The sequence below is a fragment of the Ovis canadensis genome, chromosome 3 (genome assembly GCF_042477335.2).
Source record: "Ovis canadensis isolate MfBH-ARS-UI-01 breed Bighorn chromosome 3, ARS-UI_OviCan_v2, whole genome shotgun sequence".
Taxonomy (NCBI): Eukaryota; Metazoa; Chordata; class Mammalia; order Artiodactyla; family Bovidae; genus Ovis; species Ovis canadensis.
This window is the reverse complement of record NC_091247.1, coordinates 169313770-169333683: the sequence shown is the minus strand read 5'-3', so window position 1 is coordinate 169333683 and position 19914 is coordinate 169313770. Positions and strand designations below refer to the sequence as shown.

Sequence of the window (19914 nt, the reverse complement as noted above, 5' to 3'; positions counted from 1 at the left end):
AGTGGCAAGAAAAAAAGGCTAAGGGAAGTTTGAATTAGGAAAACACACTAAGTTACTAGTCAAAAGGTTTAAGAGAAAACAAAAGCGGAGGGACCAGAGGGGCGGGAGACAAAGTTCGGAAGTACCCAGGATAAATGGAAGGGCATTAACCCTCCACCAAACAACTCTCATAAAACTGTGGGTCATAACCAGTCTCATTAAGGTCCCTTGTTTAGAGACATGGGCGGCTTTTGTTCCAATATCCCGGACACTTTTCCCATTTGATGCCCTGAAAGGTAGTAATGGTTTAATGGCATTTTCAGAGGAAGCAATTCTGGAACAGGAACTTACTCCCTGCTCCATCCTTTTGTTGAAGGTCCCTGGACTGACAGATAAGCAATGGGAGCCCCCTGCTGACCATAACTAAGTCCTGCAATATTTAATTGCCCTGGTTTCAGAGGAGGAGGGCTGGGAAAAAAAAAATCAAACTAGAAACAGAGGTTATCTTATTGGAGAATATCAAGGGAAGACAAAGTGAGGAGATCTCCTTTTGAATGTTTAAAGGATTTTTTAAAAGAAATTTCTGATTTTTTTCCATTTCCTAATCATCTTTTCTTCCCCAACCCTCTCATTTTCTTCAGGCTGAAAAGGACATGGAAGTTTAATGTTTTATTTGAAGTCCAATGCCATTAAAATAGCAGTCCTCTTCACCAAACCTCAGGCTAATGACTTCCTCCACATTCCCATCAGTACACCTCATGGCAAAAAGGGAACCTGAGAGGACACTTCCTTCAGATCTGTTCCAACTCCCTAAGGTACAATTAAGCTCAAGCAATAAATACACATCATACTCTGAGACTCAAGTGAAATCTCATCTCTTCACTGAGAAGTTTCTCTCCTATTCACAGTCATACACAAAACATTCTCCAAACTACAGGGACCCCGAATCTTTCTGTACATACTTTAGTCTAACCACTACTATCCCTCTACAAGCAAAAACACAACCTCTCCCACAGAGTCAATTTCCTTGTTCAGAAATTCACTGATAAAATTAAAGCCCTCTATAACAAGAGAATATTTTACATATTATCAAGACAACTACAAATTCTCAAACTTCACTGTTTTTAACCTACACTGGCTAATTATATCACTGTATTTACTTCACCTTCCTTCTTGCCCTCAGTTCAGTCACTCAGTTGTGTCCAGCTCTTTGCGACCCCATGAACTGCAGCACGCCAGGCTTCCCTGTCCATCATCAACTCCCAGAGCTTGCTCAAACTCATGTCCATTGAGTCGGTGATGCCATTCAACGATCTTACCCTTTGTCATCCCCTTCTCCTCCTGCTTTAAATCTTTCCCAGCACTAGGGTCTTTTCCAACGAATCAGTTATTCACATCAGGTGGCCAAAATATTGGAGCTTCAGCTTCAGCATCAATCCTTCCAATTCAGGACTGATTTTCTTCAGGATTCACTGGTTTGATCTTCCTGCAGTCCAAGGGACTCTCAAGAGTCTTCTCCAACACCACAGTTCAAAAGCATCAATTCTTTGCTCAGTTTTCTTAACAGTCCAACTCTCACATCTACATGACTACCGGAAAAACTATAGCTTTGACTAGACAGACATTTGTCAGCAATGTCTCTTCTTTTTAATATGCTGCAAAGTCTGTCACTGTTTCCACTGTTTCCCCATCTACTTGCCATGAAGTGATGGGACCAGATGCCATATCTTCATTTTTTGAATACTGAATTTTAAGCCAGTTTTTTCACCCTCCTCTTTCACTTTCACCAAGAGGCTCTTTAGTTCCTCTTCACTCTCTGCCATAAGGGCAGTTATCATCTGCATATCTGAGGTTATTGATATTTTTCCTAGTAATCTTGATTCCAGCTTGTGCTTCATCCAGCCCAGCATGTCACATGATGTACTCTGCATATAAAGGGGTGTCAAAATACAGCCTTGATGTACTCCCTTCCCAATTTGGAACCAGTCCATTGTTCTATGCCAGTTCTAACTGTTGCTTCTTGACCTGCATACAGATTTCTCAGGAGGCAGGGAAGGTGGTCTGGTATTCCCATCTATTGAAGTATTTCCCACAGTTTGTTGTGATCCACACAGTCCAAGACTTTGGCACAGTCAATAAAGCAGTGAAGTGAAGTGAAGTGACGTCGCTCAGTCGTGCCCAACTCTTTGCGACCCCGTGGACTGTAGCTTACAAGGCTCCTCTGGCCATGGAATTTTCCCGGCAAGAGTACTGGAGTGGGTTGCCATTTCCTTCTCCAAGGGATCTTCCCAACCCAGGGATCGAACCCAGGTCTCCCGCATTGCAAGCAGACGCTTTACCGTCTGAGCCACCAGGGATGTTTTTCTGGAATTCTCTTCCTTTTTCCATGACCCAGCGGATGTTGGCAATTTGACCTCTGGTTCCTCTGCCTTTTCTAAATCCAGTTTGAACACATGGAAGTTCTCGGTTCACTGCTGAAGCCTCGCTTGGATAATTTTTCATTATCCTGCTAGTGTGTGAGATGAATGCAATTGGGCAGTAGTTCGAACATTCTTCAGCATTTCCTTTCTTTGGGACTGGAATGAAAACTGATCTTTTCCAGTCCTGTGGCCACTGCTGAGTTTTCCAAATTTGCTGGCATATTGAGTAGGATCATCTTTTAGGATTTGAAATAGCTCAACTGGAATTTCATCACCTCCACTAGTTTTGTTCATAGTGATGCTTCCTAAGGACCACTTGACTTTGCATTCTAAGATGTTTGGCTCTTGGTGGATGATCATACCATTGTGGTTATCTGGGTCACTGAGATCTTTTCTGTATAGTTCTGTGTATTCTTGCCATCTCTTCTTAGCATCTTCTGCTTCTGTTAGGTCCATACCGTTTCTGTCCTTTATTGTGCCCATTTTCGCAGGAAATGTTCCTTTGGTATCTCTAATTTTCTTGAAGACATCTCTAGTCTTTCCCATTCTACTGTTTTCCTCTATTTCTTTGCACTGATCATTGATCCTTCTTGCCATGTAAGTTTCCAAAACCTCTCTATTTTAAAGCTAGCCCAGGACTCCCCTGGTGGTCCAGTGGCCAATGCAGGGAAGCTGGGTCAGGGAACTAGATCCCACAAGACACAACTAAGAGTCTATATGCTGCAACTAAGTTCTGGTGCAGGCAAATAAATAATTTTTAAAAAAAGCTTAGAGAATCCCATGGACAGAGGTGACTGGTGGGCTATAGTCCACAGGGTCGCAAAGAGTTGGACAGGACTGATAGACTTAACACTTTCACGCTCAGGATGGAATTTCTGGCTCCAAGTCACCCTTTGAGGAACTGCCTCATTTTGCACTATTTTGTGTAAAAATACAGACATGAAGACCAAAAAAACCCAAAAGCTATCCCATTGGCCATCTTCTCAAGGCATGTTATCTAAACAAAAACCTCCTGTAATGGGCAACAACTAAATGGCTTTAGAAAGCAGTAGTATTTGACAAAATCTAATAGAACACTAAAGGAATATCCTCTCTAATACAGCAAATTCCCTGCTAGAAATGTATCCTTTGGACATACTTGCATAAATTTGAAATTAATTGTATAAGGAGGTACAGTACATGTTTTGCAATTATGAATAATCTAAATATCCATCAACAGGAGGAGACTGGTGAAATTACTATTCACTTTTAGAATGGAGTACTATTAGCTGCCAGAAATAATAAAATTCTAAGTTGTTAACAACTAAATCTACGTGACGGGTTCACAGGGGTCTATATAGTATTCTCTTAACTTTTTTATAAGCTTGTACTATTGTATAACAAGTTAAAAAAAGAGACCTACCACTTACTAGGATAATTATCCTCACTTCATACAGCTGATGTGAGGATTAGATGAGAATATATGTAAAACACTTAGAACCTTGCCTACTATATAACTAATTTTTTTTTTTTGGCCTTGCCACACAGCATGCAGGAACTTAAGCTCCCCAACCAGAGACCAAACCCATGCCCCTTGCAGTGGAAGCATGGAGTCTTAACCACCAGAATGCCACGGAAGTCTTTACATCTAATAATTAAATAAGGACATTATATGATGATATAGAAAGATCTCCATACGTGGGAAAAAAATCAGGAACCAACAATATGCATCGTGTATGTACATATACATATACACACACCATATAAAATATTCCAAAAGAATATACTGAAAACATCTGGGAAGTCAGATGGAGGTACAGACAAAGGTATTTAATTTTCTTTCTTTTCTCTTTTTTTTGGGGGGACAGAGGAGCTGCACCACATGACGTGGAATCTTAGTTCCCCAACCAAGAACTGACCTTTTGCCCCCTACATTGAAAGCTGAGTCTTGACCACTGGACCACCAGGGAAGTCTCCTTAATTTTCAATTTATATACTCTTCTATGTACTGTTTATGACTTTTTACAAGTATACATATTGTCCTTTATAATTGATCAGATTAATACAGCTAAGAGGAGCAAAAATGTTAAAAAGGACTCAACTGCTTTTAATGTGCTGTGCATAAGATGGCCAGACATTTGTAGGGAAATTCCAAATAAAAGATGTTTATGAACAACCTTGTGCAATAATTTAAATAAATCAAGATCTACTTTTCATTAATACTTTGTCCTCCCTTCTTCCACTGTAAACCAGAAAAGAAGAGAGAATACAGTGTTACTTGAGACATAATCTCTGCTCCACACACTCCTCCCTTACAAAAGTCCACATATGCAGAAAATCTGCACGATTCTCTACACAGAAAGAGAAGCATCTATCATGGTGATACAATAAGGCTAAGGGAAATAAACTTTTCATGGACTGAAGTCTCCTGGTCCTAATTATTTATTACATAACCCAAAGACAACTTACTTTCCTTCAGTGGGACAATGTAGTTGAAATGAACTAGACTTTTCTAAAAATGTATGATCTAATAAGAAAAGCCAACAAGAATATTTAAGAAGTAAACAGAGTGAAACACTAAAAAATCCAGCACCATCTGCACTGTATTCATTATTAAAAAGGGATAGTTGGGACATCCCTGGTGACACAGTGGATAAGAATCTGCCTGCCAATGCAGGAGACAACGGTTCAAGCCCTGGTCTGGGAAGATTTCACATGCAGCAAAGTAACTGAGCCCTGCGCCACAACTACAAAAGACCAGACACCCTAGAGCTGCAGAGCGCAACTACTGAGCCCTCGTGCTGCAACTACTAAAGCCCATACTCCTAAAGCCTACAATCCACAACAAAAGAAACCACTGCAATGAGAAAACCAAGCACTGCAAAAGAAGAGTAGAACTCCCACTCGCCACAACTAGGCAAAGTCTGCACAAAGCAGTGAAGACCCAGCAGTCATAAATAAATAAATTAAATTAATATAAATGAACAAAAAAAGGATAGTTACACATCAACAGTTTTTTCAGGAGGTTCTTCCTCTTTGACAGGCAGTTCTAAGGGCTTTGGTTCTTCTTCCTAAAAACAAATGAAACAAGATGGTTAAAATAAATCAAGAGTAAATACCTGTCAAAAGAAAAACATGAGAACTCCAAAATGAACCAGGCTTTTAGAACCTTCATTCCCCCTTTATGAGCCCCTAACAAGTCAGCATTTAAGCCCTCTAATGATTAACGCTCAGCAATGCGACCAAGGTAGTGGCACACTGCCAGGCCAGTGACTAACCTTACTCTCTCCAACTCACCTCTGTTTCATCTCCCAGTACATCTTCTTCATTTGCCTCCTCTTCAGCTAAAGAATATTAAAATATTCAGGTCAAGCCCTGCTACAAAACCATCTTGATCACTGTACTTAGGCTAAAATTATAATCTTTTTGCTTTTCCAAAACAAAATTCAATATGCTCATAAAATTTGCTCCACATGGAGAAGATAAAACTACATACTCTACCCAACATCAATAAGAGGTTGAACGCCAGCTGGGCTAAAGAACTAAACAAGATGAGGTCAAACTACAACATTAACAAAAAGCAATGTGGAAGAATTTAGTGAAGAATTTCTTAAAATAAAAAAAAAACTCCCAGAAGCAAAAGCACTATGCAAAAAACCAACCTTTCAAAACTAGGAAAGGACACCACAGAAAAAAAAAAATCATGACGATATTTGTGTATAAAACCAACATGAGAATAGTCACTAGAATACAGAAGAAATGCCTGTAAACTAACAAGCAACCAATGAGAATTCCAACAGAAAAATGGGCAAAGGAGAAACCCAAAGAACCATAAGCAAAAGAAATGTTTAAACTTTTTAACAATTGGAAGAATGTAAATTGAAACCACCAACAGATTAGGAAAAATGAGGCCAGAGTGAACCTTCATGTGCTGATAATGAGATTTATAGAGCAATTCAGAGAAACAGTTTGGTAGTATTTAGTCATATTAAGTAAACATTTATGAATAGCTATTTATTAGCAACCCCATCCCTGAGTATATACCCTAAAAGACTCTCACACAAGGATATAAGGAAATATGAAAGTAGTAGTTCAGGAGGCAATACAGAAGTCAGTCACTGAATGAACTAAAGAAAATGTGGTGAATTCTATAAATTATAGAATACAATGCAGGAATTATCAATAGACCAGATGACACAGTCACAGTTCACACAAATACATCTTTGGAAAAAAGTGTGAGTACTTAAGAGAAAAAAGTGTGCATACTTAAGAGAAAAAAGTGTGCAATAAAGGTTATGGCCTCACTGCCAACTACATAAAATTACTATAGATCAAACAACACTACATGGTTTCCAACCATAAAGACAAAAAATATGTATCAAGCACATTAGAACTGTTGACTAAGAGAATTTGGATAAAAGAAAAGAGAATAAAAAAATTAAAATTAGAGAGGGATGATAGTATGCTTAAATCAAGTATTTTTATCTGTTTTAAAGTGAAATTACAGAATGTCAGAGCTAGAAGGGACCAGAGATTACCTAAGTTTATGGATTTCGAGGGTGGAAACACTGGTCTCACTTCACAGACCAGAACAAACACTCAGCCATGAAAACAGTGGCTGTCCAAAGTTACCTAGTAAATTTCTGGCACAGGAGGAATTCGACTTCGATCATCCAAATCTCAGTCTAATGATACTTGCTTTACCATACTTCCTTTAAAATAATTAGCTGAAATAAAATTATAATGTCTTTTAAGGGGGAAAGGGGTATTTCATTATAACTACTGTTTTAGATAACAAGAGTTTTCTTGATAGAGTTAATTAAAATCTTACATCATCAAAAACCCAAAGGAAAAAAAGAAATCTTCTGTATGGCAGAGCCTAAAAATTAATCTCCTCACTCACATCACTCTTTGGCTCCACAGGGAACTCACCATGCTCTTCAAGATATGCCTGGAGCCTGTTGATGAGATCTTGTTTTATTCCCTTGGTCTCCAAACCACGAGCAAGACACTCCTGCTTTAGTTCAGCAAGCTGAGAAAAAAGAATAAAGCTTTTCCTTAATTTACAGAATGAACCTGGTGGGGGGAAAAAAAAAAGTAGCTCTTACAAGAAAGAAAAAGAAAAGTTCACCCCATAACTACTGCTCTTAATCCCACCAAGCTTTTAGGTCCACAAGATGATTCACTTTCCCTCAACAACACTCAATATGCAAGAGGACTTTTCTAACAGATGGTGAAGAATAACCCTGCTTTAATAAAATTATCTATTCATACATCTATTTATTATATAAATCTTTAGCTGTATCTGAGCAGAGGGCATTTTTTTCCCCCATTACTGTACTAGTTCATACAAGGAAAGAATGAATCTTTAAGTAGAATATATAATTATCTAAAAGCAGATTCTCCTTACTATTATCCCAGATTCTTTACTTCAATCTACTATATACATGCATACAAGCCTGATCACCACAGGATTAGGTAGATATGTTAGCTAGTTTAATGTCAACAATGAATCACTTGAAGGATCTTTGCCAAAATGGAAAAAAATATGTAATGGCATGCCACAGAGTTCTGCTGAAGATTTTTAAATAAGTAATTTGACTAAAGATCTAATAGGCATGCTTACAACTTTGCAGACACCAGGAGAAGAAGAACTGGTAAATTACTGACAGAACTAAAGCTGGGGATGTTGGGGGGTGTTGCTGGCTCTTCAGGGAAAACAATGATCCAAAATGAAGACTCAATTTAGAAGAAATAAGGTATACCTATAAAGTACTACACTTATATTAAAAACTTTATTAAATTTATTATATTCAAAACATCATTAAAAAAACAACAACAACAGATGAACAAGATCTGGCCCAACAGTAACTCAAAGGATAAGACCTCAGTCAGTGTTTTAGAAAGATTATAAGTGCAAAAAGGGTTAACTACCTTTTGTACTTTGGTAGTTTGCTACCAAAGTAATTCTAGGTTAAAGGTAACTTCAAAAATAGAATCTATATTAAATAATGTAATAGCCTTACTGGGCTCTTTATTCTCATTTTAAGGCACATAATGACATGCTGATCCAAGGAGAACACCAAAGAAAAAGGAAGGTTTTAAAAATCCTATATGCAGATCAGTGCACAAACAGATATGCGTCCTGGAAAAGACTTTACTAGTTTTGAAGTACAGATCTAAGACCAACCAGCAGAAATCAGAAAGCAGATTCCTATAAAAGAAAGAATGCTGTAACTAAGGAACTATGCTGGTCATCTCTAAAAGGCTTTCAACCAAGGAAGCATTTGGAAATGGAGAGGGGAGCTTTTTTTCTGATTGGGTATTCAGTGAGTAGGACGGGTAGGCAGGGAGGGATACAACATGGAAAACTGTTCTGCTCAAGCCAACAGCTCCCTCTACTGAGAAACACAGTAGGTAATCACCCATTAAAAGCATGGAGCATAACAAGGCATCTGAAGTCAGACTACACCGGGTTCAAACTCCAGCTTTACCACTTACGTCTGTGTAGCCTAGGTGAGTAACGTAACCACTGTGCCTCAGTTTCCTAAGAAATGGGGATAATGTAACAGTACCTGCAGCATAGGGTTGTTACAAAGATTAAACCAGTAAATATCTGTAAAGCATTTACAATAGTGCTTAGCAGCTAGTAAGTGTTAGAAACTGGTTGAAGAGTTAGACAAGATTAGACAGAATCACTGTTTCTCTGATTTCTGAATTTCACAGATCAATATATTTTTAAATAGGTAGAGAGACAGGGCTGCCAACTTTTTATAGCATTCCAGGTTGTGGACCAACACTTTTGTAAACAAATCAATTACGAGAAAATCAGTCATACATTTGGAATGTAGCAGTGATGTCAAACTGCTATAAAAGTTTCTAAAAGCTTACTTTCTTTTTTTAAATTTATCTCATCATTAACCAGTAACAGTTCATGGATGAGCACTGACCTACAAAAAATACAGTGAATAGGACTAATCTAGAATCTAGATTCTAAGTGATCTCTAAGGTCCATTTCTTAAGATTCTAGATCTTTCCCATGGTGGCACTTTATTTTTTTTCAGTTACTGTGTGTATATTTAAAGGGTACTGGGTGTTTGTTTATAACACAATACAATTTCTTTACTTTCTGTAACTCCTAATCTTTTTTCTTCTCCTCCTCTAAGTAACATTAAGGGAAAAGGAATGTAAATATTCAGGCAATTCAAATTTCAACTTTCTAACAGAGCTGTTCCTCCCTTCTCCTTCCTTCCCCAAATTGTGTGTAGATACAGATGGAAGTTTACAAAATCTTTCACGTAACAGGGAAAGATAGTCAGTGACAGATTCTGCACAGGATGCTGATCTAGCAGACCTGAAGCAGACAGACTGGTACAACTGGTTGTTTAGCATGGACAGCATCCACCACTGCTAACCACTGACTTTGCTACTGCTGTTGAAATCTCAGCCCCCAACTGGCTCTCATTCCCTAACCTCAGGTCTTTGGCTCATTCAGCAGTCTTCTCAGCACTTCCATGTCCCCTTCTCTAGTCAAATGAGAATGTTACATACATTTTTACACACTGTTGCATCACTTTATTATTATATTGTGGGTTCCCCTCCAAAAGGGAAATTGCTGAGTGAAAACAGAATAGCTGAAAATAAAGTCATTTCACACATTTCATTTTGGCACAATTACATTAGTAGTAGAACAAAACCCTTTTAAAACCTCAAATATGGACCTATAAAGTCAAATCTTACCCATTTTTATATGCATCTGACTTTAAAATGTTTTAAAAGAATGTATTTAAAAAACCAAGATATATTGAGTGAATTGTACAGCATGTGAATTGTGCCTCAATAAGACTATTAAGAAAAAACAATTTATAGAATACTGTAAGATACTAACATTAATGTAAAAAAAAAAAACCATGCAAACACATAACAGTCATACAATGTTTATACACAAGATGCCTGGGCAAGAAACAGATAAAACACCAGCTGGATCTCAGAAGAAACCTGAGGACAGGTAGAGGAGAGAAACCTTTTACCATATACCCTTTTTACATCTTTAAAATTGTGAAGTTGAGTATGAATTACCTATTCAAAAACTAAATTTGGGACTTCCCTGCTGGTCCTGTGATTAAAACTCTCAGCTCCCAATGCAGGGGGCCCAGGTTCGATCCCTGGTCAGGGAACTAGATCCCACATGCTGCAACTAAGACCCAGTGCAGCCAAATAAATGAATTTAAAAAAAAAACAAAAAACAAAAACTAAATTTCCAGTTTCAATCCTAAAATGTTATTTTTCAGTATTAATAAGGCATTTTTCATGTTACCTATCCAACCAGCAGGGAAAGGACTGACTGATCAACTAACGACACAATACATTTAACATTAATCCCCATTCATTGCCCTGTGATTTCTACTAATTTACTCATCTTGAATTTTGATTCAAATATTGTTCACCTGTTATCTCTCAACTCGGTTTATAAACCTTCAAGGACAGAAGCATTTTATATAATTTATAACATTTCATATGATAGGATTTAAATTTCAAGTATCAATACATGCCAAACAAAAGGCTAAGTCTTTTGAACATCATTTCCTCATTTAATCCTCACAACATCTATGTGGTTGATTTTATTATTACATTTCATAAATTAAGAAAACAAAGCTTAAAAAAACTCAGTAATTTGCTTAAAAAAATCACCCAGCCAGAAAATAGTGAAGCCAATAGCCAGCTCAGATCTCTCTGATTTAAGCCCAATTTTAAGTATCAATATGAAGGATGGCTTTCATGGGCACACTCTATCTCTTAACTATTTTCCTCTTACCTTTCCTCCTCACTCTTTGCTAGCTCTTCTTCTACCCAATCTTGTAAATACAGATATTCACTAAGATGACTATGGCCTCCTGATCCTTCCACTTGTATCAAAGGCTTTTTCACTTCCCAGAATCCAATCATTGGCAAATCCTGTCAGCACTTCCTTCAAAACAGACACAGAATCTAATCGCTTGTCTTTCTTTCATACAAACTACTGTAAACTCTTCAGCCCTTGAACTTCATTACAGTTTATTCTCAACAAGGTAGTCAGAGTGATCTTTCTGACAATTTAAGTCAAGAACATGTCTCTCCTCTATTCAAAAATCCTCCACTGGTTTCCTATCTCATTAAGGTTAAAAGCCAGAGTCCTAATGATCACCTCTAATACTTTGTACAAGGCTCAAGCTTTCATTCACTTCAAGACTTTGCTTAAACATCACCTTCTCAATGAGGTCTTCCCCTCAGTCGCCCTATTTAAAATTATAATACCTTTCTCTTTTCACAGTTCCTCCTATTTCTATTTTTCACTACAAATTTTATCGCTATTTGACAGACTATATATTTCACTTGTTTACTGCGCCTCCCTGTAGTAAAATATAAGCTCCAAAAATTTATATATAGAGAGAAATATTTTAATAAATCCCACACCTTTATTTTCAGCTCTTAGCTCCTGAGCAAAGACCCATATTTCCAAATGATTACAAGGTATCTCCAAATGAGTATCTCAAAGACATTTATCATTTATGCCCCAAACTGAACTTCATCTTCTCTCCTGCACAAAACTGGCTTCTTCTCCTCCCAACTTAGACTAAAGGTATCACTACTTGAAGTCACCTTTCATTCCTCTCACATTTAACTGATCTAAAAATACTTAAAATTTTATATCCAAAATTTCAAATTCATTCCTACTTTTGAAGCCACTGCCAATAAGTATCCACTGTGTATCAAGCATTATCTTATCAGATACAGGAAAATAATCATAAGCAAAACAAAGAGTTCTCGCCCACATGGAGCTTAGAATCTAGTAGGGAAACAAGGCAAGCAATGATCATACACGTAATGTTTAACTGATTCTAAAAAAAGTACAGGGTCCTATAAAAGCATTTAAAAAGTGGTCTGACTGTGTGTGTAGATGAATGTAACCCATCCTACCTAAGGGTTCACTGGATAAATGATGTTTGACTGATATCTGAAGGGAAACTAACAGTTAATTCAACAAAGGCCAACCAGTCCATTCTAAAGGAGATCAGTCCTGGGTGTTCTTTGGAAGGAATGATGCTAAAGCTGAAACTCCAGTACTCTGGCCACCTCATGTGAAGACCTGACTCATTGGAAAAGACTCTGACGCTGGGAGGGATTGGGAGCAGGAGGAAAAGGGGATGACAGAGGATGAGATGGCTGGATGGCATCACTGACTTGATGGACATGGATTTGGGTGAACTCCGGGAGTTGGTGATGGACAGGGAAGCCTGGCGTGCTGCGATTCATGGGGTCGCAAAGAGTCAGACATGAATGAGCGACTGAAAGTGAAAGTGAAGTCGCTCAGTAGTGTCTGACTCTTTGCGACCCCATAGACTGTAGCCTACCAGGCTCCTCTGTCCGTGGGATTTTCCAGACAACAGTACTGGAGTGGATTGCCATTTCCTTCTCCAGGGGATCTTTCCAACCCAGGGCTCGAACCCAGGTCTCCCACATTGTAGACAGATGCTTTATCTTCTGAGCCACCAGGGAAGTCCTGAGCGACTGAACTGAACTGAACTGATGGGGGTGGCAAGAGCAATGCAACCAAAAGCATGTATAAAGGTTATGAGTACTAAGGTATGGACAAGCAGTCATGCACAGCAATTTAGAACAGGAATTCTGGAGACAGACCGCCTGGATTTGAGCCACCACTTACTAGGTACATGACCTAGGACAAGTTATCCAATCTCTTTGAGCTTCCGTTTTTTTCTCATTTTTTGTTTCCTTCAGGCTAAGCCACAAGGCATGTGGGATCTTAGTTCCCCAACCAGAGAGCGAACCTCAGCCCCCTGAAACTGAAGCATGGAGTCTTAACCACTGGACCACCAGGGAAGTCTCCATTTTTTCTCATTTTCAATAGGGACAACACAGGCATTTACCTTACTGCCTTAGGATTATCGTGAGAAATCTTTTGTGTACAAACTGATTTGACCAGTGTCTGCCACATAGTAAATGTTAGCAGTTAATGAACAGCCACTCTGATAAGTGAAATAAAGTCACTAGCTGGAATTTGAGAAACTAAACTAGATACTGGCAGGGATATAATTAAAAGGTTCTAAGCAGGGGAGTGACTACTATAATAAAAATCTAACTGGTGAAATTTCTTCCTCTCCAGGCTCCATCCTTCTTACTGCCAAAAGAACACAAACTGGGAAATTCCTAGCAGTCCAGTGTAGGATTCTGCGCTTTCATTGCAGAGTGCCTGGGGTTCCATCCCAGGCCTGGGAACTAGGATCCCACAAGCCAAAGAAAAGTGGCAAAGAAAAAAATTAAAAAACTCATCACATCAGCTCCTCCTTTCAAATTTTCAAAGGTTCCCCACTTTCTGCCTGTATGACAAAAACCAAACACCTTACACAACTTAGAAGTCCTTTTCAGTATCACTCCAATATACCTCCAGTCACACAGTTCACCTACTTTCCTTTTCCAAATGATCTTCAACCACCAACACAAATGTACTTTATGCTTCACTATTACAAATGTCTCACTGTTTTCTTTATCCACCCTTCTAGTTCTCTCATCTGTAGTCCCTTTTCTCACAACTGACTGGAAATCTGGTACTATAACAATGCAAGGCATTTTTCACCCACAATTCAGTCTCTTTCCAACTGCGTTGGAATGACTCCATTTCTACAAAACCTTCACAAATTTGCAGTTGATGTGGCTTTACATTATCAATTCAGATAGATATTTTTCATTCCTACTTCAAAGCTTGCTCCTTTCCTCTGAGACCCCACACTATAGCCCCAAATTCCTTTTATAAAAATGGAAAGGCTTTAAAAAAAGAGAGAGAGAGAGATAAACCCTAGGTCAACCCAAAAGTAAGGATCACTCCATGATCAACAGTAGGATCAATCCATGATCAACAGTGGAACCAAACATTAACTGTCTTGGAAGTTAGAATTAAAGGCATGAGTTCTTAACCAGAGGTCCATGGACTCCTCAGGGCTCCAAGGTAATTTTATGAAGCCCCTCAAATTGCATGCAAAGTCATGTGTACATGCCTTTTTCTGGGGAGAGGTCCATACCTTTCATCAGAGTTTCAAAGATATCTGTGACCTCCAAAAGGTTAAGAAGTGCTCTAGAGAAAAAGCAAAGACAAGCAAATATGATTAAAAGAGTGAATCCTTTTTAGGCTATTAGGACTGCCTCATGCTCTCTAAGACTATAATAACCTGAAATCAGATCAGAGGACATTATCCAATCAAAATCGGATTTAATCTGGAACTGACATACAGATTTTTATGGAAGGTGGAACTCCATAAACCAAAACAAAACCTATTAAGGCAAGTCACAAGGCTAGTGACTTACTCGAGGGGTTTCAAAAAATGGAACTAATATAGGAAGAAAACATTAGATCTTATATTCATATTTCCTTTTTATTCCATTCAAAAATTCCTTTTCTGTGTTTCTTTTATAACATACAAACAGTAGTTTGTAGTATACAACAAATATGTTGTATATGTAGTATACAACATATACTAGTACTAATTTTGGAGAAGGAAATGGCAATCCACTCCAGGACTATTGCCTGGAAAATCCCATGGACAGAGGAGCCTGGTAGACTACAGTCCATGGGGTCGCAAAGGGTCGGACACGACTGAGCGACTTCACTCACTTCACTTCACAGTACTAACTTACAAGTTAATATACATATAATGGAAGTAGCTGCTCAATTTTTCATTTGTTATTCTCTTAGCAGAGGACTGATATAATCTACTCATTTCGGTACCAAGTTAACAGTAACTCCATGTTAACATAAAATCCCCCTAGTACAGCTTAGATTCCATGAGTAAGAAACCTATCAACTTTCACTGAAAGTCTAACTGGTGTCAACTAATGTGATTAAGAGGACCTCTCTCTCTTTACTCTTACTCTCCTTACACTTTTTTTTTTTTTCTCAAGCTCATCAGACTTTAAAGAATCAGTTTTCAGCGTGGGTCAAATCAACCTGGTTTGTCTAAGGTTCCCAGGACGTGAACAAAACATGACTGAAAAGTGATGGGAAAACTACCTGTCAAACCACAAATGGACAACTTGAGATACTCTTAATTTACCAACCCCAAAAAACAAACCCATTGTTTTCTTCCAAGAAAATAATCTAAATATGAAAAGGCTCTCAAGATTCCCAAGACACAACTTAAAACCTCTTCTGTGATTGAGTGTCACCCAGTGGTGAGACCAAGAGATGCAGGGTCTACCCGCGAAATGAAATGGGACAGAGGTAACCCTAACCTTGGAAACGTTTTCCCAAAATATTACAGTTCTGAGTGACTTGTCTCTGGGGTGGTGGGGCGCAGGGTAGGGGGAAGGCTCGTAGGTGGAGAACCGCGTTGAGAGAACTCGAAAACTTTTCAATCTGGGGTATCTGTGCCTTCACTACCTCTTAAAGTCTCCTAAAGCCCAGGCCTCTAAGGGGAGGCCTCTCCTCGGGTTTCCAAATTTGCCCCGGGGGCGTCACTCCATCTAAAAAAGGGGGACGGAAGCATTTTCCGGATCAAGTCTGAGACCTAGACAGACAGAAATAAACGAAGCTGCCATCCTTTGCTACTGGGAATCCCCACTTTGGACAACAGACAGAAAAGCACAAACCCAGGGGAAAAAAAAGGGGTCCCGGGCTCCGCACGGGGCCAAGAGGAGGGGACCACTGACGTAATGCAGTTTGACGAGAAACAAGAAGAGAGTAGAACAGGTTGAAGGCACTTCCACAAACCGGTAGAGAGGTGACGGAAAACACCACAGTGGAGGAAGGTGCTGAATAACAAGTAAGGATACAGTAAAACCGTGAGGAGAAATGGGAAAAGAGAAAAGACGTAGTGGGGGAAGAAGGGCGGCACAAAAGAACAGAACTAAGGCGAGAGCCAGAAAATGGAGTAGAAGAACCTTCAAGGAAAAGCCGCCAACCCGCCAGCAAAATTTAGTCTCCGGAAAAGTCCGACCCGGCCCTTCCCAGCCTCACGGTACCTTCAGCTTATGAAGCTCCACCGTCTCAGTCGCCATCTTGTTACCCCTCCACTCCGCCAGGCCCCCACCCGCTGCCTCCACCTCCGGGAGCTCCCGCCTCGGCGCCTACAGCCACGGCCGGCCAATCGTTGGAGCTCTTACTCCCGCCTCTTACTATCAACTCTTTCCATTAGTCAATAGCTGGCGTCGCCCTCTCTCCTCCAAGCGGCTTTCCCCACCTCTCTCAAAAGGTGGGACCTGGAGAAGGGCGGGTTCGGCACCTTCCGAACGACGGAAATAGTGACCAATTGTGCGTCCCCGCGGCGGATCGCCAGCCAATGAGTGGTGACGGCGCTGACCTTACTCCACCAATAGGGAGAGCGCAGATGGGCGGGGAGGCTGCTTCCTGGAGACCGCAGGTGTAGAAGCAAGCGCCGCGCCCCGACCCCGACGGCTTCCGAAGCTGACAGGTAGGTTTACCCGGAGACTGGGAAGGGGTCCTTAGAAAAATGGTGAGAGGCGAACCAGCCGGGTGGGTGAAGCGGCGGTGAGCAACAGACCTAAAGAAGAGCGCTGAAGACAACCCGAAGGGAAAACGATGAAGGAGAGGGGGCCTGGGAGGAGCAAGGGGGCGAGTTCAAATCATTACTGGGGTTTAGGGAATTTTAGGTAGAGAGCGGGCCAGATCTGCTTCCTAAACCGGCGTCATCAACTTAAGGGCAAGCACGATTTTAAAAGGACTGAGTTCAGACGATCAGAGCCGCCCTGAAGTCGGGACTAGGGCTCCACCTCTCGAGACGCTCAGCTCACGTCCCTTCCTAGTTCAGTGCAAAAGCCCTGGGCACATTCTTGCAGCTGCCTGCTTACATGCCACGGAGATGAGAGGACGGGGGAGCCCCAGAGGTAAAGGTGGGGACTAAGATAGATTGAAACCAGGAGAAGGGGACGACAGAGGATGAGATGGCTGGATGGCATCGCCGGCTCTATGGACATGAGTTTGACCAGGATGCCAGGCTTCCTTGGTGATGGACAGGGAAGCCTGGCATCCTGCAGTTCATGGGGTCTCAAAGAGTCGGACACAACTGAGTGACTGAACTGACGAGTATAGATTAGAAAAGGTAGCTTTACCTCCTCATCCTTCCTTAGTGGTTCCTTGTTTCCCATGATCCTCTTCTGTAATTTTGGGTGTACCTAATGTCTTCCTGGTTCCTTATTAACTTAAGGATAGTGAGATACTTCTGTTACCCTTGCTCTTTGAGGTGCGCCAAGCCTATGCTTACTCCTTCAAGTTACAGCTTAAGTGTAAGGATCAGAAGAAAGACTATCATGTCTCTAACATATAGAATGAGTTCTCATCTTGCCTTCTAAATTTCCGCCCCCCCCAAGTCTTCAGTTTTTCCTTTGTGTGTAATGGGGTAAGTTCTTTCATTCCCAATAGAGTCCGGGGGATTTGGGCTACTCAGGAGACAACTTGGAGAAACAGACTCCAAGAAGGGTGCAGAGGAAATTAAGTTGGTCTCCTGCCTGATCCCCCACTGTGGTAGGATGAATGTGGGGGTGGCTCACAGCGAAGTAAACCCCAACACTCGAGTGATGAATAGCCGGGGCATCTGGCTGGCCTACATCATCTTGGTAGGACTGCTGCATGTGGTTCTACTCAGCATCCCCTTCTTCAGCATTCCTGTTGTCTGGACACTGACCAACGTCATCCATAACTTGGTGAGCACTAAACCATGCCCTTTTACCCACCCCAGGCTTTTCCCAACCAAAAACAATTACTTGGAATTTCTGTCTTCCTTTTGGGATCTCACTGTCCCATTCCCTCCTCCCAGGTTATGTATGTCTTCCTACATACGGTGAAAGGGACACCCTTTGAGACCCCTGACCAAGGAAAGGCTCGGCTACTGACACACTGGGAACAGATGGACTACGGGCTCCAATTTACCTCTTCCCGAAAATTCCTCAGCATCTCTCCCATTGTACTGTGAGTCCAGGGGGAAATAGGGGAGATGCTTCAAAAGCCAGGTACAGAGGTCCACAGGGAACCTTTAAAAACAGTGGACTTCTACTCACCTAGACCCTGTGAAGATACATTAGCTCTAAATCTAGTGAGAACAGTAAAAAGTAGAAGACAGTAAGCAAGCATTACTTGCTGCCTCCTTGATGGTAGGAGAATGGAGAAAGGGCTGCTGCTGCTAAGTCGCTTCAGTTGTGTCCAACTCTGTGCTACCCCATAGACGGCAGCCCACCAGGCTCCCCCGTCCCTGGGATTCTCCAGGCAAGGACACTGGAGTGGATTGCCATTTCCTTCCCCAATGCAGGAAAGTGAAAAGTGAAAGTGAAGTCGCTCAGTCGTGCCTGACTTGTAGCGACCCCATGGACTGCAGCCCAGCAGGCTCCTCCGTCCATGGGATTTTCCAGGCAAGAGTACTGGAGTGGGTTGCCATTGCCTTCTCTGGGAGAAGGGACTAAGAAAAGATAAAACAAGTAAAACAAGTTTTTACACTTCCAAAGAAGTGAATAAAGGCAGAACTGATGTAAATCTGTGAGAAGTGGTAGCAAAAAGGATTCTAACAGTCATACAGGCTAAAACTGCTTCAGCTGTCATTTGCCACCTGTCATTAACAATTTTTTTTTTTAAAGCACAAATTTATAAATCTCCAGTTAAAGGTGCTGATTATCTCCCCAACCCCAAAGTAAATATTGTTAATATAGCTGAAATATTTTTAGATATCCTAGGACTGCATGCAGTAAAACTGGTTATTTAAAATAGAAAAGAAAGTCACTGGAAAGGCCTGAATATGGATAGGGAAGGCCAGCTTCATTCAACCTATTTCTTCTCTCCCCAGATACCTCCTGGCCAGCTTCTACACCAAATATGATGCTGCTCACTTCCTCATCAACACAGCCTCACTGCTTAGCGTACTGCTGCCCAAGTTACCCCAGTTTCATGGGGTTCGTCTCTTTGGCATCAACAAATACTGACAGATGGGGCTGGGGACATTGGAACAAAGGGCTGTAACATCCCCCCTTTCTCTATACAGCCTGAGAACTATGCAACTTTCCCAAACGCCCCCACTGGAAATGCAAACTTTCACAAATTTTCATTGGAAAATGGGGTCCCCTGGGCCCAGCCCTGCTAGGAGCAGGTTTCTTTGAATCAGGAAAGACAGGTGAGGTAAGGGGCAAATCACTCTCCTATAGCAGGAAGCCATGCTTGGGCAGCTTTTTGGTTGATTAAGGTTTTCCCTATCATCCACTCCCACCACCTTCCAGCTCTGTTTTACTGTGTGTTTTCCTTATAATAAAGATAATTTTTTTCATATATGGCTACAGTTTGGTCAGCAGTAAGGGTAGGGAGATGTCTTCATAAAGCCAGAGAAGAAAGATGCAACAATGACTGACTTACAGAACTACAAAATTTCTTTAAGGTATTTTTTTATCCCCCTCCCTTGGTCCAGCAGGAGGTGCCCTTCACTCTAACACTTAGGAAGCAAAAGATTTTCAAATGAGAAAAAGGACTCCAGCTATATGGGCAAAGAAGAGA

The 19914-nt window shown here is 40.7% G+C and overlaps 2 protein-coding genes across 3 annotated transcripts in view; one reads left to right on the top strand and one right to left on the bottom strand.

Annotated features, from left to right (window-relative positions):
* The window catches only part of SARNP (SAP domain containing ribonucleoprotein), a 49780-nt gene extending 33099 nt beyond the window's left edge, over positions 1–16681 (bottom strand). The window contains exons 1-5 of one of the 2 annotated variants that reach the window (XM_069585062.1): positions 16389–16637; positions 14453–14505; positions 7311–7454; positions 5676–5722; positions 5382–5449 (exon numbers count right to left, since the gene is read on the bottom strand). In XM_069585062.1, coding sequence (XP_069441163.1) covers positions 5382–5449; positions 5676–5722; positions 7311–7454; positions 14453–14459 — 266 coding nt within the window. In that variant the 5' untranslated portion in view covers positions 14460–14505; positions 16389–16637. Of the gene's footprint in view, positions 1–5381; positions 5450–5675; positions 5723–7310; positions 7455–14452; positions 14506–16388 lie in introns of both variants that reach the window. The other variant, XM_069585063.1, reaches the window with a different exon arrangement.
* On the top strand, positions 16160–19690 carry ORMDL2 (ORMDL sphingolipid biosynthesis regulator 2). The gene is made up of 4 exons (XM_069585065.1): positions 16160–16837; positions 17912–18086; positions 18200–18351; positions 19217–19690. Exons 2-4 carry the CDS (start codon positions 17913–17915, stop codon positions 19350–19352), a joined length of 462 nt encoding a protein of 153 aa, XP_069441166.1. The 5' UTR covers positions 16160–16837; position 17912; the 3' UTR covers positions 19353–19690.
* The last annotated feature ends 224 nt before the right edge of the window (positions 19691–19914 follow it).